This window comes from Penicillium paradoxum (genome assembly GCF_028828445.1).
Source record: "Penicillium paradoxum strain IBT 22861 chromosome Unknown utg000007l_segment0_segment0, whole genome shotgun sequence".
In the NCBI taxonomy this organism is placed as follows: domain Eukaryota; kingdom Fungi; phylum Ascomycota; class Eurotiomycetes; order Eurotiales; family Aspergillaceae; genus Penicillium; species Penicillium paradoxum.
In genome coordinates this window covers 1,326,180-1,353,369 of record NW_026643185.1, presented here as the reverse complement: position 1 = coordinate 1,353,369, position 27,190 = coordinate 1,326,180, and the positions used below count along the sequence as shown (strand labels likewise).

At 48.2% G+C, this 27,190-nt stretch overlaps 9 protein-coding genes across 9 annotated transcripts; 7 read left to right on the top strand and 2 right to left on the bottom strand.

Moving 5' to 3' along the window:
• Positions 1–3,264: 3,264 nt before the first annotated feature.
• Positions 3,265–4,062, top strand: N7457_008089 (MBL fold metallo-hydrolase; the record flags this gene model as incomplete). The annotated part of the gene is made up of 1 exon (XM_057179132.1): positions 3,265–4,062. The coding sequence occupies one exon, from the start codon at positions 3,265–3,267 to the stop codon at positions 4,060–4,062; it is 798 nt and encodes a 265-aa protein (XP_057027518.1).
• Positions 4,063–4,824: 762 nt separating this feature from the next.
• Positions 4,825–5,775, top strand: N7457_008088 (PEX11 family protein; the record flags this gene model as incomplete). Its single annotated transcript, XM_057179131.1, has 3 exons — positions 4,825–4,891; positions 5,075–5,552; positions 5,604–5,775. The coding sequence occupies 3 exons, from the start codon at positions 4,825–4,827 to the stop codon at positions 5,773–5,775; spliced, it is 717 nt and encodes a 238-aa protein (XP_057027517.1).
• Positions 5,776–6,954: 1,179 nt separating this feature from the next.
• Positions 6,955–8,019, bottom strand: N7457_008087 (alpha/beta hydrolase; the record flags this gene model as incomplete). Its single annotated transcript, XM_057179130.1, has 1 exon — positions 6,955–8,019. The coding sequence occupies one exon, from the start codon at positions 8,017–8,019 to the stop codon at positions 6,955–6,957; it is 1,065 nt and encodes a 354-aa protein (XP_057027516.1).
• Positions 8,020–9,964: 1,945 nt separating this feature from the next.
• N7457_008086 (uncharacterized protein) lies at positions 9,965–10,447 on the top strand (the record flags this gene model as incomplete). Its single annotated transcript, XM_057179129.1, has 2 exons — positions 9,965–10,012; positions 10,205–10,447. 2 exons carry the CDS (start codon positions 9,965–9,967, stop codon positions 10,445–10,447), a joined length of 291 nt encoding a protein of 96 aa, XP_057027515.1.
• Positions 10,448–12,722: 2,275 nt separating this feature from the next.
• Positions 12,723–15,014, top strand: acuF (phosphoenolpyruvate carboxykinase PCK1; the record flags this gene model as incomplete). Its single annotated transcript, XM_057179128.1, has 4 exons — positions 12,723–12,913; positions 12,972–13,047; positions 13,115–13,315; positions 13,674–15,014. 4 exons carry the CDS (start codon positions 12,723–12,725, stop codon positions 15,012–15,014), a joined length of 1,809 nt encoding a protein of 602 aa, XP_057027514.1.
• A 3,031-nt stretch (positions 15,015–18,045) lies between these two features.
• On the top strand, positions 18,046–19,136 carry N7457_008084 (uncharacterized protein; the record flags this gene model as incomplete). Its single annotated transcript, XM_057179127.1, has 3 exons — positions 18,046–18,077; positions 18,126–18,412; positions 18,472–19,136. 3 exons carry the CDS (start codon positions 18,046–18,048, stop codon positions 19,134–19,136), a joined length of 984 nt encoding a protein of 327 aa, XP_057027513.1.
• Positions 19,137–20,648: 1,512 nt separating this feature from the next.
• N7457_008083 (uncharacterized protein) lies at positions 20,649–21,047 on the top strand (the record flags this gene model as incomplete). The annotated part of the gene is made up of 1 exon (XM_057179126.1): positions 20,649–21,047. The coding sequence occupies one exon, from the start codon at positions 20,649–20,651 to the stop codon at positions 21,045–21,047; it is 399 nt and encodes a 132-aa protein (XP_057027512.1).
• Positions 21,048–22,284: 1,237 nt separating this feature from the next.
• Positions 22,285–23,329, top strand: N7457_008082 (putative mitochondrial dicarboxylate carrier protein; the record flags this gene model as incomplete). Its single annotated transcript, XM_057179125.1, has 2 exons — positions 22,285–23,225; positions 23,281–23,329. The coding sequence occupies 2 exons, from the start codon at positions 22,285–22,287 to the stop codon at positions 23,327–23,329; spliced, it is 990 nt and encodes a 329-aa protein (XP_057027511.1).
• Positions 23,330–24,569: 1,240 nt separating this feature from the next.
• Positions 24,570–26,334, bottom strand: N7457_008081 (DUF895 domain membrane protein; the record flags this gene model as incomplete). The annotated part of the gene is made up of 4 exons (XM_057179124.1): positions 24,570–24,879; positions 24,939–25,570; positions 25,651–25,965; positions 26,098–26,334. The coding sequence occupies 4 exons, from the start codon at positions 26,332–26,334 to the stop codon at positions 24,570–24,572; spliced, it is 1,494 nt and encodes a 497-aa protein (XP_057027510.1).
• Between the last annotated feature and the right edge of the window lie 856 nt (positions 26,335–27,190).

Below are 27,190 nucleotides of genomic sequence, written 5' to 3'. Positions count from 1 at the left end.
AGACTAACTCTAGTTCCGGTATTAGATCGCTAATATCCCGCCTATTAGCTACTACTATAGCTATACTAAAGAGACTCTAGAAGATAGAGAAAGGGATAAACTCGATAGGAACCCTTCTTACCTTATAACTTATACTTCCCTTTATTTAACCTAAAACCCTAGGACGGGTTTTATAGAGAAGGGGGGATAATTATTATAGTATTTCTTTATTATACTATTTTACCTTAGGCTCCCTTTCTCTTAGACGGAGGAGACCCCTCCGAATACCCTACGATATCGGGATAGAACTAATATAATCCGGTCCCGAGAAGCGGGGAACCTAAATTATAAAAGGAAGAGACCTATAGGGATAAGAAAGGTAAGATTTAGTCTTATAACTAATATAGAATCGTATACCCTTCGTTCTAACCATATATCCCTCTCGTATTATTATTTACCTAGTTAATAAGTACTACCTTAATAAATAGTTACCTTAATATAAAAAGTCTTAATTCTATATTAAGAGAAGCTTCTCTTTACTAACTAAGAAGTAAAGAGCTTATAGCTTATTACTTATTTAAGTATAAAGCTAGATAAGATATTAGATAAAGGTAAAGTACCTCTTTAAGTAGTCTTAAATAAAATAATCTAATATTTTAATAATAATAAATCTAAAATCTACTTATATACTAAAAATTTACTTACTTAAATAGATATTATTTATATTAGCCTATTTATATTCTAAAGAGAAAACTATACTTATTTTCTAATAATTACTACTTTTACTTATAATATACTCTCTTTTTTAATAATTAATATAGATATTAAATATCTATTTAATATTATTTAGGATATTTATTATTACTACTATAATAAAATAAAGTCCTATATTATTAAAGATTTAATAATATTTCTCTATATAATTAGATTTAATATAGAAAAGTAGAAACTAAGGCTTTTAGAGAAGTTCTTTTCCTAAGAAGAAATTAAGGTTATAAAGAAAGAAAGGGAGGAAAAGCTTAAGGTTATTAAGATTAAACTAATTAGTAATATAGAGAAGTAAGAGAATAATATCTAAAAGGATAATACTTTTTTAATTAATATCGATATTAATTCTAGGCCTAATTTACTAATATCTTCTAAGGTGATCTAGATATAGAGCTTAGGAAGAAAGCGGAAAACTCGAGAGAATAATAATTATATATATTCGAATTAGATATTAATTATTAGTATACTATTTATCTACTAATATTATAATATTAATATTCCTAGACTTACTAAAAAATGATTCTATATAAAAAATAATTATACCTATTAGGGATTATAAAGTAAGTACTTAAATATATAGGGAAAATCTATATAAGTTATAAATCCTATAATTTAAGGTATTTATATTATTTATAATCTAACTTAGGGCCCTAACGACCTAGCCGGGTCGAAGGCCATAACCCGGACCTAACCCCGGTACGAAGGTATAGCCCTAAAACCTAACCTAAGTTAGGTTAGGTCCGGGTTAGGTTAGGTTTTTTCTAGGTTCTACGGAAGTCTAGTTCTATATTACCTACTAGGACCCGCTAGTACGCCAGTCCTAACAATATAGGTGAGTTTAAGATAATCTTAGAGGGGAAATTACGAATAAACTAACTATTTTTATTTCCTTTTAATCGTCTAGAACGATTTTAGTTCTTATAAATTATTTAAATCCACTAAAGAATTACTCGGTATACACACTTACGGTTCTTACCGTAGGTAGACTATCGTTATTTAGTCGCCCTTAAATAGAATTTACGTACTAGCGAATATACGCTTTAATTATCTTATATATTAGAGTAGGATAACTAAGGGAAGTTTTATAATATTCGTACCTATTCTCCGGGTCTATAGTAAACCTAAAGGAATGTTAGTAGAATACGTAAATAGGAAAGGATTACTACTTTAGATACTACGTAACTCACTCGAGCTAAAGGTTTATAGTTTCTCGGTATAATTTATTAGTTTTAGGGAGCCTTTTATCTTTCTCCCGAATTGAGTCCTCCTCTTTATAGGTTCTAGGGGTATAACTATTCTTTTCCCGTTATAGACGGCGCCTCTCTTTCGCGAGTTTATCACGCTTAGTAAAAAAGTCCTTTCGGCCTATAATTAAGTATAGCGCGACCGAGAGGTAAGGGATATATTTAAAGTAAATAAATATAATATTAGATTAATATATAAGGTAAAAGGCGCTTAGATAGAAGATATATTAATTATTATATACTAATACTACTATACGGTTTGCTTTTATGTCTAAGATCTTAAGCTCGAGCCGCTCTAAATTAGAAGAAAGATAGAAGTAATATTATAAAACGGATAGGGTTCTCTACTCTATCCCACGCCCTTTCGTTATAACGTATTTTCTTAATAAGATATAGTGCTCTAAAGATTAAGGGTAGTAGCGATACTATTAACGAACTAACTATTATAGTATAAACGACCCTATAGGGGCTAATCCCTTCTAGGTATAGTCTACGGTAGGCTAAGTGCATTAGTGTTACTCACTGATTGGACACTAAGCATCACTGAGTAATCACTGAGCATCTAATGAGCACTCACTAAGCACTCACTGAGCATCAGTCATTCTGTACGTGACTGAACTGAGCATGATCACTGATCTGAGTCCGTGCTGACATCTACTCAGTGAGCCTGAGCCTGAGCACCCTCATAAAAGCGGCGGCAGATCAAATAGGAAAGCCCCACACGCCAGGGAGAATCCGGTACATGTAGATACATATATCCTACGCCTGAGGTAACTGTTATCAAAAAATGACTTGTAGATCGTGTTGCAGCAAGACTGATGGTTCTTGCCCGGGCAGCTCTGGCTAGCACCAGATGTGACGTCGATCATCAATGTCGAATTCACCGGCGCATCCCACATCCCGCATCCCACATCTCATATCCCACCTTTATGCCTTGAACAACCTTAAATCCTTCATAACAACCTTATATATGAGCCAAATTTGGGCGACAGCTTATTAACCAACCCTGTAGCGATCTAGGGCTACCCGATAAGTTTCCGCGACCTGAGATCTTGGGAGGGATAACCCGGCAGCGGGATGACCGGGGGCAATATGGAGCTGATAAACTTCCCGGATATGATCATCAACAGACAATTTGCTATAGATTTGTAATAGCTACTGAAAAATTCTGTGATCCTCCACAATGGACCATTTTGGACATTGCATTATAAGTATCGAGGGGGGGGAGTAGTGTTTCTTCAAGTCCATATTTGACTCTCATTCCTTAATCACCATGTCTCCAACCCTTAACGTCACCCATATCGGCACTGCCACTGCCATCCTCGAGATAAATGGCGTCAATTTCATCACAGATCCCTTCTTTTCTCCCGCCGGCACCTCCTGGGACGCCGGGCGTGTCATCCTGAAAGTGACAGAAGACCCTGCTCTCCGGCTTGACCAACTCCCCGTCATCGACGCCGTGCTTCTGAGCCACGAAGACCACCCCGATAACCTCGACGAACTCGGCCGCCAACTCCTAGATGGCCGCCATGTCTTCACCACCGTCGATGGCGGTAACAAACTCAGCCCCCGCCCCGCCGTGCACGGCATGAAGCCCTGGGAAGAGCTTGAAATCATGATTGCCGGCAAGAAGTTCAAGATCATCGCGACTCCGACCCAACATGTCCCCGGAGACGAATGCACCGGGTTTATCGTGACCGCCGATGATTTCGGAACTGGTCGTGACGGCCTTCCTAATGCAATCTATTTCACTGGCGACACGGTCTATATCGAAGAGTTGAACTCCATTGCGGACCGATACCATATTCGTGCTGCTGTGATGAACTTGGGCAATGCCCATGTTCCCGTTAATGATGATGCCAGTGGTCCTCTTATGCAGATCACCATGGGGGGCAGTGATGGAGCCAAGCTCTTCCGTGCCCTCAAGGCTGATGTTCTCGTTCCAATGCATTACGAATCTTGGGGACATTTCACCCAGTTTGGGAACGAGCTGCGCGAGGTCTTTGAGGCTGAGGGTATCAGTGATAAGATTTGCTGGCTGGAGGGCGGCGAGAAGATCGCTGTGCTCTAAATCATGTCAAGGTTTTATGTTTGTCTTGCCCCGGAAGGAGTATAGCATCCAGCTGGATGCTCGGATGTTGGATTGTATATTTGCTCAGAGCGACTGACTCAGGTTCTTCTCATGATGCATGGTGTATCATTTAAAAATATATGTACCTATGTAGATCTGTCATTTCATTCTCTCTCGCCTGTGGTGATACGTCTGCTCAGTAGCCACACTAACAACCAGCTCCGCAAAGAACTTCCCCACTCTCTAGAGCTCGCTACTTGGCGCGGTATCCCGTCATCTATTAAGCGGTCAGGCGAAGAAAAAAAATCTTAGAAGGATCTGATTGTGAATCTGCGGTCGAAAAAAAAAAATTCTGGCGAACAAAAGCAAAAGATCGAATGAATTGAAGATTTGGCATCGGGAAAATGGAATGACGCAGGCTCACGTGCAAAACAGAAGTAATGAAAAGTGACAGCCGAGTGGATAAAACAGCGAAAGCGGATTCTCCGATTAGACATTTCAATGGATTTCAAAGAATTCGATGGGGCAAAAGGAGGTAATTAATTTCAATACCCAGAACAGTATGTAAGTCGGGACCTCTCCCCACAAGCACGAGAAAGTACACGAGTTCAGCCGAGGTCGGTGCTCCGGCTCCATACGCCGGTCAACTCCCGACTCCCTTTTCACATTTGAACTATCACATCTGATTCTTGACATTCTTCCATCCTCTGGTGTCTGAAATTCCGATTCCTCCCACATCGTCAGATTCAACAGTAAAAGAAAATGGTCGCCAACACTCTCATTTACCACCCTGCGCTGGCGCACTGGGTGCGCTACGTTGCGACAACGGGTACGTGCCATATCTCTCCAGAGAGCAAGAAAACACATCTCTTTATCTATCCCAATTTCCTGAATCCGGCCAGCGGCCACTGAAAACCACACAGCCGTGTGCGTTGCAAGTCGGCCGAGAAACCCGGGGAAACTGTCGCCCCGCCCCATACCCGAACAAGCATAAACTAACCCACGCAACCAGTCGGCCGCGACAAGCTCCTCCGCACACTCCAATACTTCTCCCGCTTCTACGCGTGGTACCTGTACCGGACCAACAAGCCCCAGTCCGCGATCGACCCCTACAATGCCGTGAAGAAGCAGTTCGGCACGACGCGCAAGATCATGCGTATCGGCAAATTCCTCGAGCACCTCAAGGCCGCCGCCATCGCCTTCGACAACAAGACCCCCGCCGACCCCGTCCTGCGCTACCTTGCTATCGGTCGCCAGCTCGGCTACGCCAGCTACATGACCCTCGACACCATCACCGTCGTCGATGCCATCGGATACCGGAAGCTGGCTTCCATCAAGCGTCTGCAGGATTCGGCCTACCGCTCGTGGGGCGCGGGATTGATTTTCAGCGTTGTTGCTGGAGTTTACACTCTTGTTCGTCTCCAGGAGAAGGAGAAGACTATTGATCGCAAGGAGGGTGAGGGCGTTGTTGAGGCGAAGAAGATTGAAAAGTATGTTATTTCGATTATTACTGGGGTGATGGTTCGCTAATGACTTTTTAGAGAGCGCTCTGCTGCTCGGATACAGCTCCTCTCCGACGTGTGCGATCTTGCCGCGCCGTTGTCTGCTGTCGGTATTGTCAAACTCGACGATGGCCTCGTCGGTATCGCGGGTACCATCAGCAGTTTGATTGGTGTTTGGTCCCAGTGGCGCAAGACCGCCGTCCCCGTCTAAGGGGACCATAGTTGGTGATGAAGAGAGCCCAAGGTTGGTGACTCTGACCAGACCCAGCTAACGGCTCAGAGATGGGGACGAGGAGGTATTCTTAATTGTGCACTTTATATCCTGTTGGTTGTTTCTTACCCTATGAACAAACATTTTCTCCTCTCTTTTTTTTGGAGGAAATGTCTACGTTTTTATTTTGTTCTCGTGTGCTCGTATATAACAATGGCACTTGGTTTCGAATAGATTTGGTTTCATTCTCATTGCCGTCGTATCATGGCCAACAGGATGAATATCCGTGTCCAGCCCTGGTCATGTCCCCACTTGACTACAAAACAGTCCCACTCACTCCGATAACCAAGGTTCAGCTCGAAGATCGAGTCCACGTCCCGGCTGAAGAGGATGATTTAGACGGGGCAAGACTAATCTGGTCAGTTTAAGCTCGCATGAAAGGACCAGGGTCAACGTACAGCACCGCAGGCGCCACAGCTCTTGTTGGTGCCATCGGCAGCGGCACCACACTTAGGGCAGGCAGAGTGTCCGTTCATTGTTGTAGGTCTGACGGAGAATTAGACACCAACCACACATGCGAGGAACCAGCACTTACTTTAAGAGATGTTCTTAAAAAGAGAAGTAATATTCAGGGATGTGGGAGAAAGAGTAAACGGCGTTGGGCGAGAAAATTGCTGACTTTTAAACCCCGCCTGACTGGTGCCCCGCTCTGAAGAGTCATTTTGTTCAGATGCTGATTTGAGGAGCGTAGGGACAACACATGGAAATCCCTGTATCAGGGGCTGGAGATTCCCTCGATGCAAATAAACATGGAATCAACAAATGAAAGGAGTGGCTAGCACCAGTCTTCTCCGGAATATGTTGTCTTGTAGTGCTGCAGAATATTGACGTCCAGATCGAACGCACATCGATATGCCTTGCAGGATGCAAGGCATATCACCAGCATTTTTCAGCATTTTCCACCACGTTTTGGTTCGCTGCAAGCCGGAACATTTCGACTGGACCAGCAAGACATGTTTGGTCACTGGGGAGGTTGTCAATCTACGCAGGCCCAATCCCAATGCAGATCTTATTCGGTGCCGTGAATATCTCCATCGAATAACGGAATAAAAGGACAAGCCGACTCCAGAGTCCTAGAGCGGAAGTCATATCTCAATATAGTGGACCACCGCCATGATCTCAATCAATCTCCCACATAACCTTCAACTGACCAACAGCATCACCATACATCCTCTCCCGATCACGATTCCCCCTCCAAAAAGAAGGCTTCTTATCAAACCCATGAACAACATCCTCAACCACAAACCCACCCACACTCGCCATTTTCCCCTCTTCCACAAACCCCCCAAGCCTCTCCCGAAACGCATTCCCCTCAACAAGCAACTGATCCCACCCACAAGTATAAATCGCCACAGCAGGCGGATAAGCCGCCTGCAACAACGACGCCGGCGCCAACCCAGGCGAAAGCCAAGGATGTGACATATCCACCCGGCCCGTCCCCGGCCGCTTCGGCAGAGCCGCCGGGAGAAGATACGAATCATCAAAAAACTTGTACATAGAAGGCGAGATCATGGATTTCTCCGCCGCAATGGGGTTCGTAGCATCCCGTTCTCTCCTCGTGCGCGTCCAGTCGACACTCGGGTAGAACGCTACCAACCCGGCCAGCGGGATCTTCCCTATCGACGCCCATCGCTTGTGCTGCAGTTCCTTATGTAATCGGAAGGGCACTGCTAGAGCGAGATTCCCGCCTGCGCTGGTGCCGCACAGGACGAAGCGTGTCTTGTCGAGATTGTATGTCTCTGCGTTCTGGTATAGCCATATCACTGCGTCGACGCTGTCTTCCAGGGCTACGGGGTATGGGTGTTCTGGGGCTAGGCGGTAGTCGACGCTTACGATGACGGCTTCTGGGTGGGCTTTTAGGACGGAACCGGCCCAGCGGGCGTCGTCGAGGGCGTGGCCGATGGAGAATCCGCCGCCGTGGAAGTCGATTAGGACGGGGCGGGGTGGTGGGTTGGTTGGTTTGCGGGATGAGACGGATTTTGAGGGTGCGGTGAAGATGTAGAGTTGGATTGAGCCGGGAGATTTGCTCACTTTCGAGGGAATGGCGATGTTGAGCTTTGGTTTTGGGGGGAGGGGCCAGGAGAGATACCTGTCTAGTAGGGAGAGGACGGTTGACAGGATGCGGTAGCGCTTGGCCTTTTTGGCGAGGGAGGGTCGGGATGGAGGCTTCGATGTGGGTTCCATATTTACTTGGGATGAAGTATGCTCTGCTAGTGAAGGGGTGATGATATATTCGGGGATTTTGATACGGGCGAATGATGTAAGGTGTTGGTCACTGGACCTGCATCTCGACACAAGGAATCAATTCGCAAAGATACCCCATGGCTTGCTGCCAAAATGAAAATCAGGGATATTTTCGCAATCAGATGCTGCAATCTCGAGGTCTAGATGTATGACGGCAGAGAGCAAATCGGGCTAGTAACAATTTGCTCCACTGGACAGGCCCGACTGGCTGGTTGGATCCGGCATCAGCCTCGAATCTAAAACCATATCTTGACCTCACGCTCCAAGCCCTTGAATCTGATCTCTTCTATATTCAGGACTCAGTAGTCGCACGCGCCTTTCGATTGTTGCATCACAGTGGAGCGCCATTCACGTTGCATTGGATCCTGAGTATTCAAAAATATTCCAAGTTGCAGCATCTCAAGATTGAGGTAATACTATATTCGGTCTCAGCCTCTTAGGAATGCCTTAACCACACTGTATGTCATCACTATTAGTTGGTGTTCAAGCAGAGGCGCGGTACAATTCCCAAGCCCGGATGGTCTAAGGTGACTGTTCACACGCGACAGGAGACAAGATTACTTCGTTGGCTGTTTGGTCGAAATAACTCTGTACAAACAAACATCATGTAAAAAAGTTTGCTCTTCGTGAAGTCCTGGTTTTTCAGGCGTTCTTAGCCTATGAATGCGTGCTATTTCCCATAAGAACCTTCAATTTCCTCATATATTCTGAACACATGGCATAAGAAGCCATATATATATATGGAGAAACTTTGGAATACGACATAAATCATAATCAAGATACATCTCGCGGATTTGATGAACCACTACGAAAAGTACGTTCCCATAGAATTAGATATTCTGGGATCATGTTTCAGAATCCCCACAATGACGAGACAGCCGAACGGCAAGGATATCTCATACCCATACCGCGATATTGTTGCCACAGGATTATGTTGCTGTTCAACAGAAATCTCCATCGGAACTCTCGGGTTGACGCTCATGCGCCTGCCTTAACGCGTTCTATCTCCATGTTTACCTTTCCTCGGCATGTTTTCTCCCCCCTTTCTCTCTCAGTTGTCTCTCATTGTTTCACTGAGGGTCTGCCTCGTAAGTTACATCCTGGACGTGACGGATTGATTACTGTGTGATTAACATCCCTATTTAGATTCAATCAGCTGTCATCGACCAGTCATTCTAAAATTCCACCCACTATGTTCCCCTCCATGCGTGTCAATGAGAACGTGACCGGGGCAACTCTCCCGACCAAGTCTCCAACGAACTCACTCATGGAGCTCTAGCGGAAGCCACTCACCAAGAAGCGAAGATGGCAAATGACCATCAAATGCCTTTCGCACTCGACTGCATTGAGAACAAGCATCTTTCTCAAATGCGTGAATGTTGATGTCTAACATGCATGGACATTGCGGCAAAAGCAATAAGCCTCCCGAGATGGTAAGTCCCCATCACCTTTTCGGTATCATCTTGGCAACGAAATATTCTCACAACTCTTGCCCAGGTTTCTAGTTATTGGCTTCTAAAGCAGTCGTTTCGAACTTTTCGATTAACATGCTTGCACAAAACAGACTTGGAAGACTGGCAGGGTGGCTCAATCCAGAGCGAAACTTCCAACCAACTATCAACTGCCGATCCAGTCAATCCTCGAACCGGTTGAAATGGCGGGTAGTTTTGGTAGGCGCGTGGAGGCACAACGGGAGGAAATGGTGTCCACTCTGAAGCAGGTGGATCTGCGGCTCTCGTGGAGCCATAGAGTCCTTCTCAGGACCCTATTGAATTTGGTATCATCATGGCTAAGGCGTATCACACCCAAAGGTTGAGTTGGTGGAAATGCAAATGCCTCAAGTGGTGTCATTGTTCAATCCGCTTGTCACTCTGTTTGCGGCCCTATGGAGGACGAGCAACCCACGGGTGTGCTCTCGATTGAGTTGTCCAGGGTGAGTTGGATATTCGCTTTCTGAAATGGCGTTTTCGCTCTTCCCGAACATGCACTGACGATTTCTTCTAGCATCGAACTCGAGCCCGGGCCAGGCTTTGTTTAGCTACTTGCCTTTCCGTGCTGATATATCTCTGCCACTTCGAGATATGGTCGGAAGCTACGAAAGAGATTCAATCACTAACTCGGGCAGCGTTCTGAAGCTTTGGACGAGTGCGATATCAGCGAAGTCAATGTAAATGCTCTCCAGTTTGAGATTTCTGTTATGGAGGATCTGGTAAACCCCAACACCCATCCAAATATGATCCAACAGCACTTTTCTGGGAGGTCCCGTGCCAAGTCGAGCAATCGATCAGCGCGACGACGCCAACGGTGGCACAAGCCATCCGCAAGTGAAAACCCTTTTACGTCCATGGAAGCCCCGGGCGACCTGTAAGATAGTCGAGCGGTCCCCGCGATAGTTAGCAAAAAGATTCCCAAAAATCCCAATCGAAGTCTGATCACAGATGATTTGACGAGAATCGCCGAGTGAGGTCACGATGCATCTGTGCGTTCTTAGCTCACGGCTCGTAGTTCATCCCACGCTATACCCCGCATTCGCAGGAGCTAGGGTGACCAGACCACGCGACAACTTCCCCAGATAAAGGCCAAGACGCCAAGGAGTGTGTGTCAACATGTATCAGGATCGGAGCAATCATGCCCAATGCGATCAGTCATGGGGTTGGGGAACAAAGGAATCTATGAATAATGTCGGGGCGAAGTTAGGTACTACAACATACATTCGGGTCTATGTACCTTCAGGTATGTACGGAGTAGGTAATATCAACATCCTTGAGTGGAATGACAGGAAGCCCATCTTCAGCCTCGGGCAAAATAGGAGATGAGTCGATCATGGTTCCCCTTGGAACTGGCCTAGGCCATTTTGTAATTATATATTGCCGACGGTTGGGCAGACATTGAGATAGGGGAGACTCGAATGATTAACCAGAGGCATATCACGGGTAAAATAGGAAGCTAAGTTTCAGAAATGATTGGCTAGGATCGATAAACAGGACCGAGAGCTGTATGATGTACCTAGCGCAGATGCTGATCCGGGCCACCTAACAGAAGAAAATGGGACGGACGAAAAAAGGGGTAAAAGGCGAACCGGAATCTGTGAATAGCGTCAATAATCGAAGATCACGGGGGACTCCGATGAGCAACCTCCTTTTTGCGGAGGAGAAACAAGAAACAAGAAACCCCTTTTTCTCCACCAGTCCTTACTACTTCAGGAGTGCGAGAAGAAAAAAAAAAAGCCCAAATGAACCCAAAGCAAGAGAAAAGCAATTAGTAATGAGAAAAAGCCTCAAGTCTGTTCGAGAGTCTAGCCCAGGGATCCGTGTCACGCGTCAAGGGAAAAAATGAAACTGATCAGCAGGGTTATAATAGGATGAGTCACTACGTAATTCCGAGACAAATCGCGCAAAAATAACTAATAGTTTCCAAATGGGCCCGAGTGGAATTCGAGAAAAGAGGCAAAAAAGGGACCACAAGAAGACAAAGCGCTAGAAAAACGAAAAAAAGAAAAAAAAAGAACTTTCCCGAGGCCGTAGCCGGTTCGGTATCCGCCACTACGGGGAGAAGGATCTGGGGTTGACTGCAGTCTTGCACAAGCCACACTTGCAAATCGCGCATCCCGAACGCCGAGAAGAAGCTGAAGATGCATTCCGTAGACACGGCAACGGTGCATACGAGGATCTAGTCCTTCGTATTCCCATGCCTTTCGGCGTTGGCACTTGATATGCATTCCCTTGCACCCTCATAAGTCATTATCGTTGCCTCGAAAACCCGTGAAATTCGGGCGTAGGACCCAGCGGTAATATCTTCTGCCCACCCGACCATCGCAGGAGGTCGAAATGTACGGCGTCTGATTGGTCCCCACCGCCGCCAACGATGGATGCAGGTGCATCATCCTCGGCTGGCTAAACGCCGTTATTTGCTGCTGAAACTGACTCCCCCAAATCTATTCCGATTTGGCAGCCGAATTTTGCGCTCGGGTTGGGAGAGTTGGATGAGCAAATCCATTTTTTCTTTTCCCACAATCCATTCCGATGGGAATTCGGGTTGATGCAATGCCGAGAATCAGCTTGGAGCGGGCAAGGGCTGATCGACATTATGTCAGCTCCCCGCGATTCTGGACTATGAAACTGGAACTATATCGATTGGTGAAGTCATTGTGCGTCATTCCTGTCGTCCGTGGCTGAACAATGGCTCCTTTTTGTTTGACAATTACATCTATACCCCAGGAGTATTACTACTTGGAAAATGATTGACGAAATCGTAAAAGTTAAGAAATGTACACCGTCCTGGGGAGAATCCGCCGCAAGCGTCAGAGCACCATAAAAAGGCGCCCACAAACTAGAATCACTTTCCTTCGTAAACCTCCCAAAATTCAAATGAGTTATTTTTGATACTGAGGATCCCTCCCATTTGTTCCCGCTTCTTTGCCATCCCGGTCATAGAGCCCCTCGTTCCGAATCTAGTTCGTGTCCACTTTGAACCACTCGGGTCAAGTCGGACTGCGCCTCTAGGCATTTGCAACCCACGGCAACGCTTGATCCCATCGTCAACCGTCTGCCCGCCTCAGCTCGGCCTTCAGCCCCGACATCACCCGTGGAACTGTGGAGAAACACTGCGGAAAGTGTACGAGAACCTCCTTGATACCAAGACCGATGGCAACTATGGCCTCTGCCGGAAAGGATTATATACCCCTCGCCCGCACCAGTTCTCCAGGTCCTCTGGCTTCAGATTTCTCTCAACAACAAATCGCGAAACAACGCAACAATAACTATCATTCTACTTCACTCAGAAAAATGGTTGCCACATCAGTAAATCGCACCGCGCTGCACCCCGGTGGTGTTCAGTATGTCGCCTCCCTTCTCCCTACCTTGACCTCGTCGTCGCTAACTGTCTTCACCTAGGCCTGGCAAGGGTCACACCGAGCTTGAGGAGGAGCTTCACGAGACTGCTCACATTGACTACGACCGTGTCTCTATCGTAAGACTCCCTTGCGCATCAGACATCAGACATGTCATCGGAGCATCTCTTACTAACATGGATCCAGATTGCCAACCCCGCTGTCCCTGCCCTCTACGAAGATGCTCTCGTCTACGAGACTGGTACTGCTGTCACTTCCAGCGGTGCTTTGAGCGCCTACTCTGGTGCTAAGACTGGTCGTTCCCCCTCCGATAAGCGTATTGTCCAAGAGGCTTCCTCAGAAGGCGATATCTGGTGGGGACCCGTCAACAAGCCCATGACCCTTGACGTAAGTGAACTTGATTCTTCTTCAATGCTTTTCTGCGCCATTTTATTGCATATCTCTGTCGATTGGGAGCCTACCCTTGCAGCTGGCGCCCGATGAGAGATCCACTTGGGAACCCTTGCATATGCATCGGAGTGTCAAGCTTTTTCTGCCAGGATTCCGTGCAATCCTTCGGGAGAGTCATCTCTGCCAAAGCCATACCCCATAGTTTCCCTGGGATTAGCCTCCCTTTGCCCGTCATTTGCCCCTCACTTTGCCCCTCGGCTTCCAATCATGCCTTCGCCTTCCCCGCCCTTTGGTCCGAGTTTATCACGTGTATGACGTCATCTCATGGACTGGTGACTAACATATCCCTTCACAGGTCTGGCGTATCAACCGTGAGCGTGCTGTCGACTACCTCAACACCCGTAACCGCATCTATGTCATCGATGGTTACGCCGGCTGGGATGAGCGCTACCGCATCAGCGTTCGCGTTGTCTGCGCTCGTGCCTACCATGCTCTCTTCATGCGCAACATGCTGATCCGTCCCTCCCGCGAGGAGCTCGACCACTTCCACCCCGACTATGTTATCTACAACGCTGGCTCTTTCCCTGCCAACCGCTTCACTGAGGGTATGACCTCTGCCACTTCCGTGGCCATCAACTTCGCCGATAAGGAGATGGTCATCCTCGGTACCGAGTACGCTGGTGAGATGAAGAAGGGTGTCTTCACAGTTCTCTTCTACGAGATGCCCGTCAAGCACAACGTCCTCACTCTCCACTCCTCCGCCAACGAGGGTGAGAACGGTGATGTCACTGTCTTTTTCGGTCTGTCCGGTACCGGCAAGACCACTTTGTCCGCTGACCCCAAGCGCAAGCTGATCGGTGATGACGAGCACTGCTGGACCGACACCGGTGTCTTCAACATTGAGGGTGGTTGCTACGCTAAGTGCATTGGTCTCTCCGCCGAGAAGGAGCCCGATATTTTCAACGCCATCCGCTTCGGTTCCGTCCTTGAGAACACCGTCTTCGACCCCATCTCCCGCATTGTTGACTACGATGATGCCACTCTCACTGAGAACACCCGTTGCGCCTACCCCATTGAGTACATCGAGAACGCCAAGATTCCCTGCAAGAGCGACAACCACCCCACCAACATCATCCTGCTCACTTGCGATGCCCGCGGTGTCCTGCCCCCCATCTCCAAGCTCACCCCCGAGCAGACCATGTTCCACTTCATCTCCGGCTACACCTCCAAGATGGCCGGTACCGAGGACGGTGTCACCGAGCCCCAGGCTACTTTCTCTTCTTGCTTCGCTCAGCCCTTCCTGGCTCTCCACCCCATGCGCTACGCCAGCATGCTCGCCGAGAAGATGAAGACCCACAAGGTCAACGCCTGGCTCCTGAACACCGGTTGGGTTGGCGCTGGCGCCACCACCGGCGGCAAGCGTTGCCCTCTCAAGTACACCCGCGCCATCCTCGACGCCATCCACAACGGCGAGCTCGCCAAGGCCGACTACGAGACCTACGCCACCTTCAACCTGCCCGTCCCCACCTCTTGCCCCGGTGTCCCCGATGAGCTCCTCAACCCCGAGAAGAGCTGGACCGCCACCACCTCCTTCAAGGACGAGGTCACCAAGCTCGCTGTCCTCTTCAACGAGAACTTCAAGAAGTACTCCGACCAGGCCACTCCTGATGTCCTCGCCGCCGCTCCCCAGGTTTAGAGGGTTGGAGCGATGTTCAAAAATTTCTTTTTCTCCTTGTTTCTTGTTCTCCCAAACAGGATGAATAAGTCATTTGCATGGCGTGCTGCTTTTTTCTTGGTGATTAGTTGATGCTCTTCGCCGACGTCTGCCGCTTGTATCGGGACGAGCGTTGGATATGTTTTGATTTCCCCCGATCTTATGGGTTGTGCTTTTTTGAAAATCTTTCGCCATCTACACTTGGATTGGTTGAATATGGAGTTATTTTTGTGATCTTTTGCGATGGAATTTCTTACAAGATAGTGAATCTATTTCTACATTTCAAGAATGACTGGTCTTCCAAGATTGTTTGTAACATGCATGTCCCTAAAGACTCCCCACGTAGAGATCATATGCCATGCTAGCACAGGTTGTCTTTGTTCGCCATACATGGGCATGGAACTTCTGACCTTCGAAAACTACCCAGCGCTCGGTCTGCCACAGCACTTTAAAATTCTTCAGCACTTTATAATTTTCAAGATCAGTGTCTATATAAAAACGACCTAAAAATAGATATAAAACCATGATATAACTTTTTCCAGACACATCATTAAACTAAGGTAATTTTAGTTCTTTGTTAGCCGATTCATTGAGGTAATAGATGTTACCGCCCTCTATCGATTTTGTACCTTTTACACGCGTACAGCATACAACAGATACCTAGTGTTAAAAAATCATAACGTGGCGCACCGTTAACCATCCATAGATAGCATCTATGCTTACGCAGGTGTATAGCGTTCAGCGGTCGGATTCAATTGAAATCGAATTTTTTGCCCCAATATGCCTGGGTTAGGGCAGGCAAAGAAGCTAGAATTCCGAATTACTACCTAAATATGATAGAGACCCCGATGAATGCCTGAAAGGTATCTACATCCAACCTTGGAAAACAGGCAAAATGAGGCTTTCATATAGTTGGCTGTGTTTGCGGGCTTGCGATTTCTTTTCAGTAGTCTTTTCGGTCATCTTTCTAACTATACTCATAAAGGTCTTTTTGGAAGTCATTTTAACAGATCCCTTCTTTTATTTTCGAGAGATATATGGTATGAAAAGCTTCAACTAGGGAATATGATTTACAATCAGGTGTGGCAAGAGCAGTCTAAAGCCAGGCATGTTCATTAAACACCCTTCCAATTGAAACCAAGCCCTGAGTGCTACACATCTCCGTACATGCTCTAACCTGGGTGGTATAATACTTGCATATTTCCAGTTGCTTATAGCCCAATCAACTTGACAACGCTCACTTAACTCGCACTCTTAAGCTCATTCGGCCCTCTTACTCTCCTGATCTATCCTATAACAGAGCAACCCATGGCATCATACTCCAAGTTGACTGGTGTGAGCATGAAACTTTGAAAATCACCCAGGTACATCATCATAATCTATAGCATCTAAGCTCTAACCTGACTGGTATGATCCTTGTATGTTTATAGTCGTTGATAGCGTAAGTCAAGTTATAACGCTCACTTAACTCGCAGTTAACTCGCACTTTAACCTCACTCAACGCTCCTACACTCCTTATCTACCCCGTAACCGACTGAACTATGGCATATGTACTATAAGCTAACTAGTGTGAGCCATACTACGTGAATCAAGCATAAGCATCAACTTTGAAAACTACCTATATGGGTAGTAACCTCCAGTATCAATGCTCCAATCTGACTGGTGTGATACTTGTACGCTTCCAGTCGTTCATAGGCTAAGTAAAGTTGTAACCCTCACTTAACTCACACTATAAGCTTGCTCGGGCCTCCGACACTCCTGGTATATCCCATAGTAGAGCGGACAGAGAACGTGTGTGGTAATACCACACCCGACCGTTAGTGAGTGTTATTACCACACACCAAGTAAACGATCTATATAAACGCATCTATCGCCGACAAACTCCTAGCGACCTACATCCATCTCTGGGGGTTCACAACCCTCAACTGCCTTTCCTTACTCCTGTCTCCATTACACCACATGTTGTTGTTAACTCTCTTTCTTCATCTCTTCATCGAGGCGTTGGGAACGCCTCCAACAATGCTCTCTCTTTCTTTGGTCGTCAACTAGCGTACCATTTCAGAAGTACTGGTGACATGGACGTTGCCTGGTTGATATCAAGTGGACAGAGTGTTGGTACCTCTCTGTCTCTTCTTGCAGTCTTGGCGTTTTGCTAATTTGACTGCTTGCTTCACATATCAGTGCTTCTTCCAGCAATGACAATCCATATCTGCTCGTTCTCTTGCTTTTTTATAGTATCTATATAGCGTAGAAAAGTTTCTCGTATTTGATTCTCTTATAGGACTGAAGGGGTCTACTAGTGAGGGGAGACAAACGCCGGAAGCATGAGTAGATTTACGAAGAAGTATATCCAATGTTTGACAATCACACTCGGCATGTGAAATATGAACTTCTAGGCCATTTTAACGGAACTTGGCCTCCTGAATCAGATGACCCATATGATAATCATGATAACATAGCATTGGGATGAATGCATAGGTGTGGATGTAGACACACTCTTAAATGCTGTGGATCTAGAACTGGACGTCATCAAGTAAGCATTTCGCTCACTTGGAGACTAGGGAAAAGAACTGCAACAATGGAATGCCATTAGGAGTTTGTTCAGGGCACCTTGAATCTATTTCTAAACCCAACGGCTACTAGCAAGGTTTAATACTATGCTATCATAATAATAACACACACTACTTGCTATCGTGATCTTTAATCTGCTTTGATTACATAGAGCCTCGTAAATTAGGTAGGTAGGAGTACCAAAAGCCTATCTGTTTACTCTCTACTTGGTCATCCCAGGGAAAGTAGTATAAACGCATTCGACGACCACGTACGGCGACCACATCAACGGCGTTGTGATCGCAGTGTACAAGCCTTGCTCATCCCAAATATCTGCTTCTTTGCTCTTAAACTCCTTCATAAACCGACTCTGTTGTTTTATTCCCTCTTCTTTCACTTCCAGCGCACCTCTTAGTTTGCTAACCGATCCTTCAACGCTTGACAGTTGACCGCCATCTGCAAAATGGATTCCAACCAAGAAGATTTATCGCAAAGGTATGACATTTTCTCCTAGTCCAGATCATCAAAACTGACATTGTCTAGCCCTACACCATTTGATCACAGACCATGGAGAGTCATTGCAGGTCCTGACCCAGCCAATCGAACCGTTTTCCTCGCTCACCCGAGTAGCTTATTCGAAAGAGAATCAACACCAACCTGGATCGAGCTCGAAAACAAAACCATCGACTGCACCAAGTTCGATGCATGCGTCGTTTCTTGCGCTGTTGTTTTCCTCTACTGTGGTGTGTACGCAGGACCCGACGGAGAGGGTGAAACTTATACCTCCCTGGCAAGAGAACCAATGGATCCATCCATGGATGCCTCACTCGGTGAGTCCTCACACACAACCTTGAAACCGCAGAATTAATATAGCTCGTCATAGCTCCAGCTCCAGCTCCAGCTCCATGCAACCCAGAGCTACACAGCAAACCCATCCTCTTCCACACCCAAGTCTACCTATTCGCGCGTGAATACCACCTCCCAGACCTGCAATACTACGCAGCCCGACGCATGCACGAAGCCCTAAACCCATTCCACAACCCCCTCGACATCCCCCACATTCTCGAAACGGGACTAATCGACGCAATCCACTGCGTTTTCACCACCATCCCACCCCCCGAAACCCCCAACGAGGCTGACCCGGTCTACAACATCCTTTTGAAATTTGTATCCACCAACTCCGCACAGCTAACGCCCTGGTTTGAGGAATTCGCAAATGGATGTCCGCAGATCATGATCGCGCTTATCCGCCAGATGTCTGAGCTGATGACTCTGTGGCGGAGTGATCGCAGTGGCGGGGCGGTTGCTAGGCGTATGCTTACTGCGCAGACTGTTCTTAATTTGAGTGCTGGTCAGTGTGATGTTGTTCGTCGGGGGATAGAAGATGGGTTGGTGGATCTTTCGCGGGAGAGGCTTTGGGGGATCTTGGATCAGGCTTCTACGAGGCTTGGGATTACGGAGGCGGAGATGGATGCGTTTATGGGTCAGGAGTTTGAGGATGATCTTGATGATCTTGAAGATGATGAAGATGAAGAGGATATCGATTCGGATTAACTGGGTTTCAATAGGTTTATGGTGGTTGTGATTCGGAACATCCAGACTACGTACAATGTGGCGTTGGCGGTGCATATGCTGTTTTGAGTACATGATGAAGGGAAGTGGAACATATGAAATTGAAGTACAAAAGCACAAAAAAAAAAGCCTGGTTTATTTGTTTGAATTTGTCTTGTAATAGAAAGCCGCGGGCTAACATCCATGTTAGGTTGCTCGTAGGTTAGTGCTTGGGCTGTCAAGCCCTGCCAGCTTGTGCCCAATCTCATACTCCCTGGATGTAGGTAGTATCTACGGAGTACTCAGTGAATGGGTGTCTGTGCTCTTCATAGGCATTGGAAGTTTGCTCCTTAGGGGATTATCGTAGGTCGCTGTCGACTCGGGCAACACTCTGCAGTAATCCCATCGGAATCCGGAGAGATGTACAGGCGAGATTCTCAGATGAATCAAATGAATGCTAAAAGCAGATAGTTCTGGCCATGAGTCCAGATCCCGGTGATTAGCAATCGGAAAAGGAAAACTACCCCTGAATACTGTGCCCAAAGCAAGACGATAGAATAGGGGGGAAGAGGGGTTGGGTCCTATCTGAGTACTGAGCTATCCGATTGAGGAATCGCGACAGAACTTGCAACAGACGCCAAGAAAGAGTGAATGTGAGAACAACTCCCAGGGCACGTACCTATTGTTCATAGATTAAAGACTCAATCCCGTATTTACAACCCGTCTTACTGCCCAATGTACCTTGGTAATGCTCGTTGTCCACTCGATATAGCAACCTGAGCTTCCCGAGCTTCCATGCCGGAAGGCCTGTGCGTATAATTTGAAGGCCATTAGGCCGGTGGAGTTGCCGACGTACCGAGGACCCTTTCCGCGGAAGGAAACTGGGGATTGGGTTTCTTTGGCATCTGAGTGGGAATTCGTCAAGATCTAGCTGGGGACGGAGTGGGCTCCGGGAATATGTTGGTACCCTTGGTTTTGGGGCTTTCACCATTGGCTGGGTTGGGATATAAACTTGTTGTTTTCTAGGTTGCGTTTCGTTGTAAATAGCTGTGTGCGAGGTCAATGTCATTTTTTTTTTGATTGCAGAGCTTAGAGTAGCTGGGAGCATTGAGAGATATCCGAGCGATCCGTGGATATACTCAATTGGGTATTTCGTCTCGTCTTCCGTCTACTCCGTACGTTGTACTCCGCACATACAGTCCAAATTTTAATTTACATTATAGATTGGTCTATCCACGATAAAACGGGTCGATTATGGATCCAAGAGTGTAAGAATAGGTACACTCTCCTCGGCGCGCGACGTCTGATGCAAAGCTGGCCTTGGGCTATGCTGTTTTGTATAAGTCTCACGTCGCTTTGACGACCTTCTCATGCTGTCAATGCGAACATTCAGCCCACGAAAACGGATCCCGTCTATTCCCCGTGTCCTGTTCAGCACGCATCCTCAGGGGTTCACTTTCCCGTGCGAAACGCATATATTGTCCGGAGAACAGTCCTCCGCTTCGACTTACCGACATGTCCGGTGCTCTCGAGATGGATGGTGAACCACTTATATCCGGAACCGTCATAATTGACCAATACCATCACGCGGATTCAGGATCAGGCACCGCCAGGCACGGCCACAGAAGCTTACTTGACACAATTAATGCCGGTTATCGGCGGAAACGAACCAACAACAAGTCCAAATCGGAGGAATCTTTAGGCCAGAGCGTAGACTGGCTCTTGTCATCCTCACAATTAATAGTTGCAGCTGCAGCCACAAGCAAGGACAGGGGGTTTTTAGGAATTCCATTGAGTGGATTGGGCAGTGGCCTGGCGGGGCGCAACAATTATGTCAGGCCGATTGGACTGCCGTGTGGTGATATCCCCGGCAATGGGCCCGAGGGGCGGAAGCGGCAGAAAAGTGTGGAATAGCCGATCAGACTTATCCGTCCCGCCGATGTGCTCGGTCGCTAGTCCCATCTGGACTCGTTTTGGTTCTTTGAGGGTTGGCGTAGGCCCCTGCCAAGAGTATAGCGACAGTCCCACGGCTATGGGGTATTCCTGGCGAATTTTCACGCGGAATAATGTGTAGAATAGATCCCGTTGGGAGATGCTGGGAATAGTGTTGAGCCCCGTAGTCTCACACACAACTCCCTCGGGTATCGTGCAGGATGGCGGTCTCCGAGATATGCCCGAGAGGAGATATCCACGGGTATGAAGTCCTGGACGACGGGATCCCGACGCGTTCTCGTGGAGCCCTAAAGGGTTTAGCGCTGGCTGTTCTGATTTTAGCTGCGACACTCACATCTACCGCTGTGCCCGCGATCGCCCCTTGGCTTGGGAGTTCCACAATCATAGTACGGAGTGCAAGGGGAACTCAGAAGAGGTCTTTCGGACAGCCGGAGCTTCTCCAACTCTGAGCGCATACAAAAAGCCAGTTCAAGCCCGGAATGCAGGATCGTCAAGCTATCCCCGCATTTCGACAAGCTCCGTAGCGTGCAGGTCCACGTTCACGCGTTGATAGCATTGAGAATCGAAATGATGTCGTTTGCAAGTCCGACGTCATTGGCCCAGCGCATAAACGCTCCATTTCCGCTGTGCTCAGGCAGTTCCTGCGGGAAATCTCAGGCCTCGACTCCCGTCTCCTTCTCCAGATGCTCCGCCTGGCGGGGAACCCACGGGTAGCCATCGGTTGATTCGGTTGAAGGGGGGTTAATATCCGGTTCGGAATGAATAGTCGCTTTCGTCCTGTAGAAACACAAATAGTCTATATAGGCAAAGGCCCCGCTGTGCCGAGTTAACCCCCTTCCGTTGTACCAGAGTACAGTCAACATAAAACTTACACCCCGCACCTGACTTATTGTCCTGTGACTCTCTTGTGTCTCCCTTTCTCCTTTTCCTTCTTGCAACGCTTCTCTACTCTCCTAACTCTTCACTCTCCCCCTCTCTCGCGACATCCAACTCGCGACATACGTCATCAGTGAGTCCCGCGGTCGAGGAGACAGATCCCGTGGCTTCTAAATCCACCAAAGAGATTGTGCTAATCCCCGAAGACTCTTTATTTCCAGTCAGTGCTCTCTTTCCCGTGCGGAACATTCTGCACCTCCACATACATCGAGCATTGTATTGACAACCTGCACCTAGGACTTAATCAGAACCGTACTTGACTATGGCATCCACCTCTGTGGACAACACCGGTAATGCGGCTATCTCTACACAGGACGCAGCCAAGTTCGCCATTGACCATCCCACAGGCTTCCTGCAGCACCCGTATACCCGTGCTGCTCTGCCTTTCATCAATGGTGGTCTGGCAGGTATGACCGCTACAGTCGTGATCCAGCCCGTCGATATGGTTAAGGTTCGCCTGCAACTCGCCGGAGAGGGCGCACGTACTGGTCCCCGCCCATCTGCCCTCGGTATCACTCGTGATATCATCGCCTCCGGGAAAGTCCTCGATCTGTACACTGGTCTGTCTGCTGGTCTCCTCCGCCAAGCCGTGTACACCACCGCGCGTCTAGGATTGTTCGAGACCTTCATCAAGAAGATCAACACTCGTGCCGAAGCCGCAGACCGAAAAGTCACTTTCGCCGAGCGCGCCGGCGCCGGTCTCACTGCCGGCGGACTGGCAGCCATGATTGGAAACCCAGCGGACTTGGCTCTTGTGCGCATGCAGTCTGATGGTCTCAAGGCCCCCGAAGCCCGCGCCAACTACCGTTCCGTGTTCGACGCCCTTGCTCGCATCACTCGTGCCGAGGGAGTCGCTGCTCTGTGGGCTGGTGCCTCGCCGACCGTTGTCCGCGCCATGGCCCTCAACATGGGACAATTGACTTTCTTCTCCGAGGCCAAGTCTCAGCTTAAGCAGCACACCTCTCTGTCTACTCAGTACCAGACCTTTGCCGCCTCCGGTATCGCCGGTTTCTTCGCTAGTTTCTTGTCCCTGCCTTTCGATTTCATCAAGACTCGTCTCCAGAAGCAGCAGAAGGACCCCAAGACCGGTGCCCTGCCTTACAAGGGCATGGTGGACTGTGCGCGCAAGGTCGCCAAGGAAGAGGGTTGGTTGCGGTTCTACCGCGGCTTCGGAACTTACTACGTTCGGATCGCTCCTCATGCGTTAGTTGCCCCCACTTTTTTTACCCCGGAATTTCCCCACTGACTTCCTCTGCAGAATGGTCACTCTCATCGTGGCTGATTATCTTAAAATCCTCACCAAGTAAATCACCTAGCGCTTTGCTTGATCCTGAACCTCGTTCTCGGTATTTCGTTACGCTGATTTGATCACCGCGGCTATGACTCCCGCGATCTTTTATTTTTCACGCAACAAAGTCTATCGATACATAGACCCAATCTGCTATTTTTATGGGAAGCGCGGCGTCCAGGACAAACGATCCTGAAACAAGTTACGCTCCATGTGCATTCGCACCAACCCCTCTATCACATCCCGTGGCAGATATGAACGGACCTTCGGAAAACCCCGTTATCAGTGAAGCATCTCCAATCAAGTTGCACGGATTTCCCCGGGAAAACAACCAGAAAGCTTCTTGGGACCGATTCTCCGCGGAAAGCCATCATTGCTGATTTTCCTATCCTTTTCTTTTTCCGGTTTGCTATGTTTTTCGACAGGCGAATACCCCCCTCTTGTCTTGCTCTTTTCTTTCGCCTGTTAGGTCGATAGCTTTAGGCCTTGATGATCGCCTGGATATCCTAGGTTTCTCTAGTGAACAGATAGTATTCTCTATCGCCCCTTTTTTCTGAGATTCTCTACTCGTAGTACTCCGTACACCTTTCATCCTTTTCTTGGTAGACCATTGTATCCTCGATGTCCCAAGTGAAAAAGAAATAACAGTTTCCATCTCGGACTATTGATCCTAATATCGATGCACTGCATTAAGCAGTTAACAGCTCTCCTAGAATATTGCGCCCAAGGATTCCAGATAAGCACCGGAATATGAAACCTGGAGCTTGGCCGAGCCCGCCAAAGGCTTACCGTCTGAACTGCAAGCGTTACACTGCCTGGACCAATTTCCAAAAGAACCCAGGCGCCAGCAAACCCTGCTACACATTGACCGACGAAATCGCATTACAGCGAGAATAATTTTCTTACAAAAGAAAGGAGAACCGTAAGCATAGAGTATCTCCATGTGAATACAATTTCCATTCCACGGGCCAAATAGAAAGGAGGCCGCAAAACAGAAAGACACATAATAGACATGCCATCATCACCGTTCACCGTTCACCATTCACCATTAAAAAGAGGACATTCGTAAAAATAGAAAACCCAGCATGAACGACTCGTAATAGACGAGAACAGCGGTGGGGAATCATTAAAAAAACACAAAAAGAAAAGAAAACACCAAGGGATAGCCGTAAGAGGGAACACGAGGGAATAAGAAGAAATGAAAAAGAAACATGAGCACCCATCCATTCCTAGGTTCCTTCGGATATTAGTTTCTCGACTTAGATCTTCTCGTTGCCGGTGTGCTTCTGCTCCAGGGCGCCGGGGGGCAGCACGTTCTCGAGGGTCTCGCCGGTACCGGCGATTTCGTCCTCAGCGTCGATGTGGTCCTTGATCTTGAAGAAGACGACCGGGACGGCGACGAGGATCGAGCCGCAGAGGAGACCGAAGTTGGAGGCGTATTCGTTCATGAAGGGGATCTTTTCACTGTCTAGTGCCCACATCACGGCGGAGCCGGCGGATTGCAGGCCCTTGTAGAATCCTGCCAGGTTGGCGAGCTTACGGCCGGAGTTACCGAGAGCACCCATGATCCTGGAGGAATGATTAGCACGGTCGGAGCTGGCAACTCGGGAGAGAGGGGGCGATCTTACCAGTAGACAATGCCCTGCCAGATGGCGTCGTACATGCCGTAGAAGAAGTAAAGGAACATGGGTCCAACGTAGCCCTTGGTAGTCCAATCCCAGCCCTTGAACTCGGGGTGGATTTCTGGGTTGACATCGTCCCGGTCATACCTCTTCTGCCAAGCGTATCCACCTCCCCAGATGACAACCGTCAAGATGAACAGACCCACCAATGCTGCCTTGGCACGGACCGTGCGACGAATGCTCTTGATATCAAGCAGGGGACCAATGATGACGGCAGCGACGATCTGGGCGAACCAATACAGGAAGCCGTTCAGGGCCTTGGTGCGGGTATTGAAGTAGGCGCCGTTGATGGCGTTCTGCTGGTAGATGTAGAACCAGTTGGAGGACCAGAACATCGGGAACAGAAGGACGATCCAGGGTTCTTGGCGGAGAGTATCCCATAGACCCACGATTTCCGTCTTCCAGGAGGGCTGTTTCATGAGGATAACGCGCGAGCCGTCGGAGCGCACGATTTTGTCGGCGTCACAGAGGCACAGCGCAAGAACGGCACCAGCAGCCATAAGGACGATGAAAGCGATGTAGGTGCCGTCGCCGACGGTCTTGTTCTCCCTGACATGGATGTTCTGACCGAGAGGGATCTTTACGCGGACTTGGGTTAGTTACTGTGTAGCCCATTGCGAATATCACGCCATGTTTTGGAAGGATGAGGGTTCCTTACCAAACTACCAATACAAGCACCGATGTTGAAAATACCCCAGAACCAGGCGAAGTAGCGGCCCTTCTGGTCCTCAAGCGGGTACGACATCATGATGGTGCCCTGGGCGGCCCAGAGAAGACCGGCGCACACACCGAGGAAGGCACCGGCGAAGATGTTAAAGCCATCGACAGCCTTATGTTCCGAGACGACCAGACTAATGGAGTAAATACAATAGCCAACTCCACCCATAGACAGGGAGAGGCGGACACCGAGACGGTTAACGATAGTTCCCGCGAAGAAACCCACCACGGCAAAGGTACTGTACAAGGCGATGTTCTGTTGTTGTTAGACCATTGAAAATTCACATGTAACCAATCAGGACTCGGGGTATCAAAAAAGACCAAAAGATCAAAAGTGGGGAGGGAACGAGGTCGCATTGGGGACTAAATGTCCCGAGGTCAATCGTACCATTTTATCGGCCAAGCTAGCGTCGGCTTTGCCAGCGCCGCCCAAACCGCTCAGGGCGTTAAACATGCCTGGGCAGAGGAAGCATACGAAGGCGACCATGCCTAGCTGAATCCGTGGCGAGGCATACCAGCTCGTCGACCACTTGCCGATAGTGCGTTGCTTGTACATCCATCCTGCGGGCCGGGATGTGTGGACGGACTCAGAGGAATGTTCGACGGGGTTCTTCCGCTCATCCATTATGAATGAAGGCGGAGTCGAGGCCGCAGAAGAATAGATGGGATAAGAAAATGTAGAATCTCAAGAGTTGTGAGAGAAGGGAAGTTCGAAAGGAGGCATGCGATGTTTTTAAAAAACGAGAAACGGCAAGCTTGTCCCCCCCCTGCTACTTGATTTTTGGGAAGGGTCCGAAGTACAGACTAAGGCAACGCTAGCTTCCTCTAATTAGGAGATGTATGGGAATTTAGAATAGCATCTTGCAGGGTAGCATCGAGCTTCAAGGGATCACGGGCTGCAGCTACATTTTTTTTTTTTGGTGGCTGGCCTTACAGACATGGGGCCACAAGGCTTCGCAGGGACACGATTAGGGAGGGTTGTTAGAGGTTGCGGGGAGCAATACAAACCGGACGCTTTGATAGCAGTGTTACACCCTGATGGTACTGTTTCTTTGATCTGGGCCGCCAAACCGGGTTGTCGCGTGTGAATGACCGGGGGAGATGTAGTATTTGCAGGTCATCAGGGTTACTCCTATGGCTTCGGCTATCTGTTTGGCTGAAGACATTGGCCACTAGAGTCACATTCAAAAGGAAAAAAAAGGGCCGAAAAAAAGAGGAAAAGGGAGGAATGGGCAATCAAATGTCGGGGCTGCTGGAAGCGATTAGCCGACCAAAGAGGGTCTAGCCCGTCCACGCTAACGGGAAGCACCCGACGCTGATTGGCTGCCGTTCCACGGGCCAAGCCATTGGGTGCGGGGAGACCACATGGAGCCTAGCGTTATCTCCTTTTCGGATGTTTAAGATCTGAATCTCTTCGGTTTACTACTCCGTACGTACTTCTGCAATGGCATGGTAACCATGTCTTCCGGATATCCTAGACT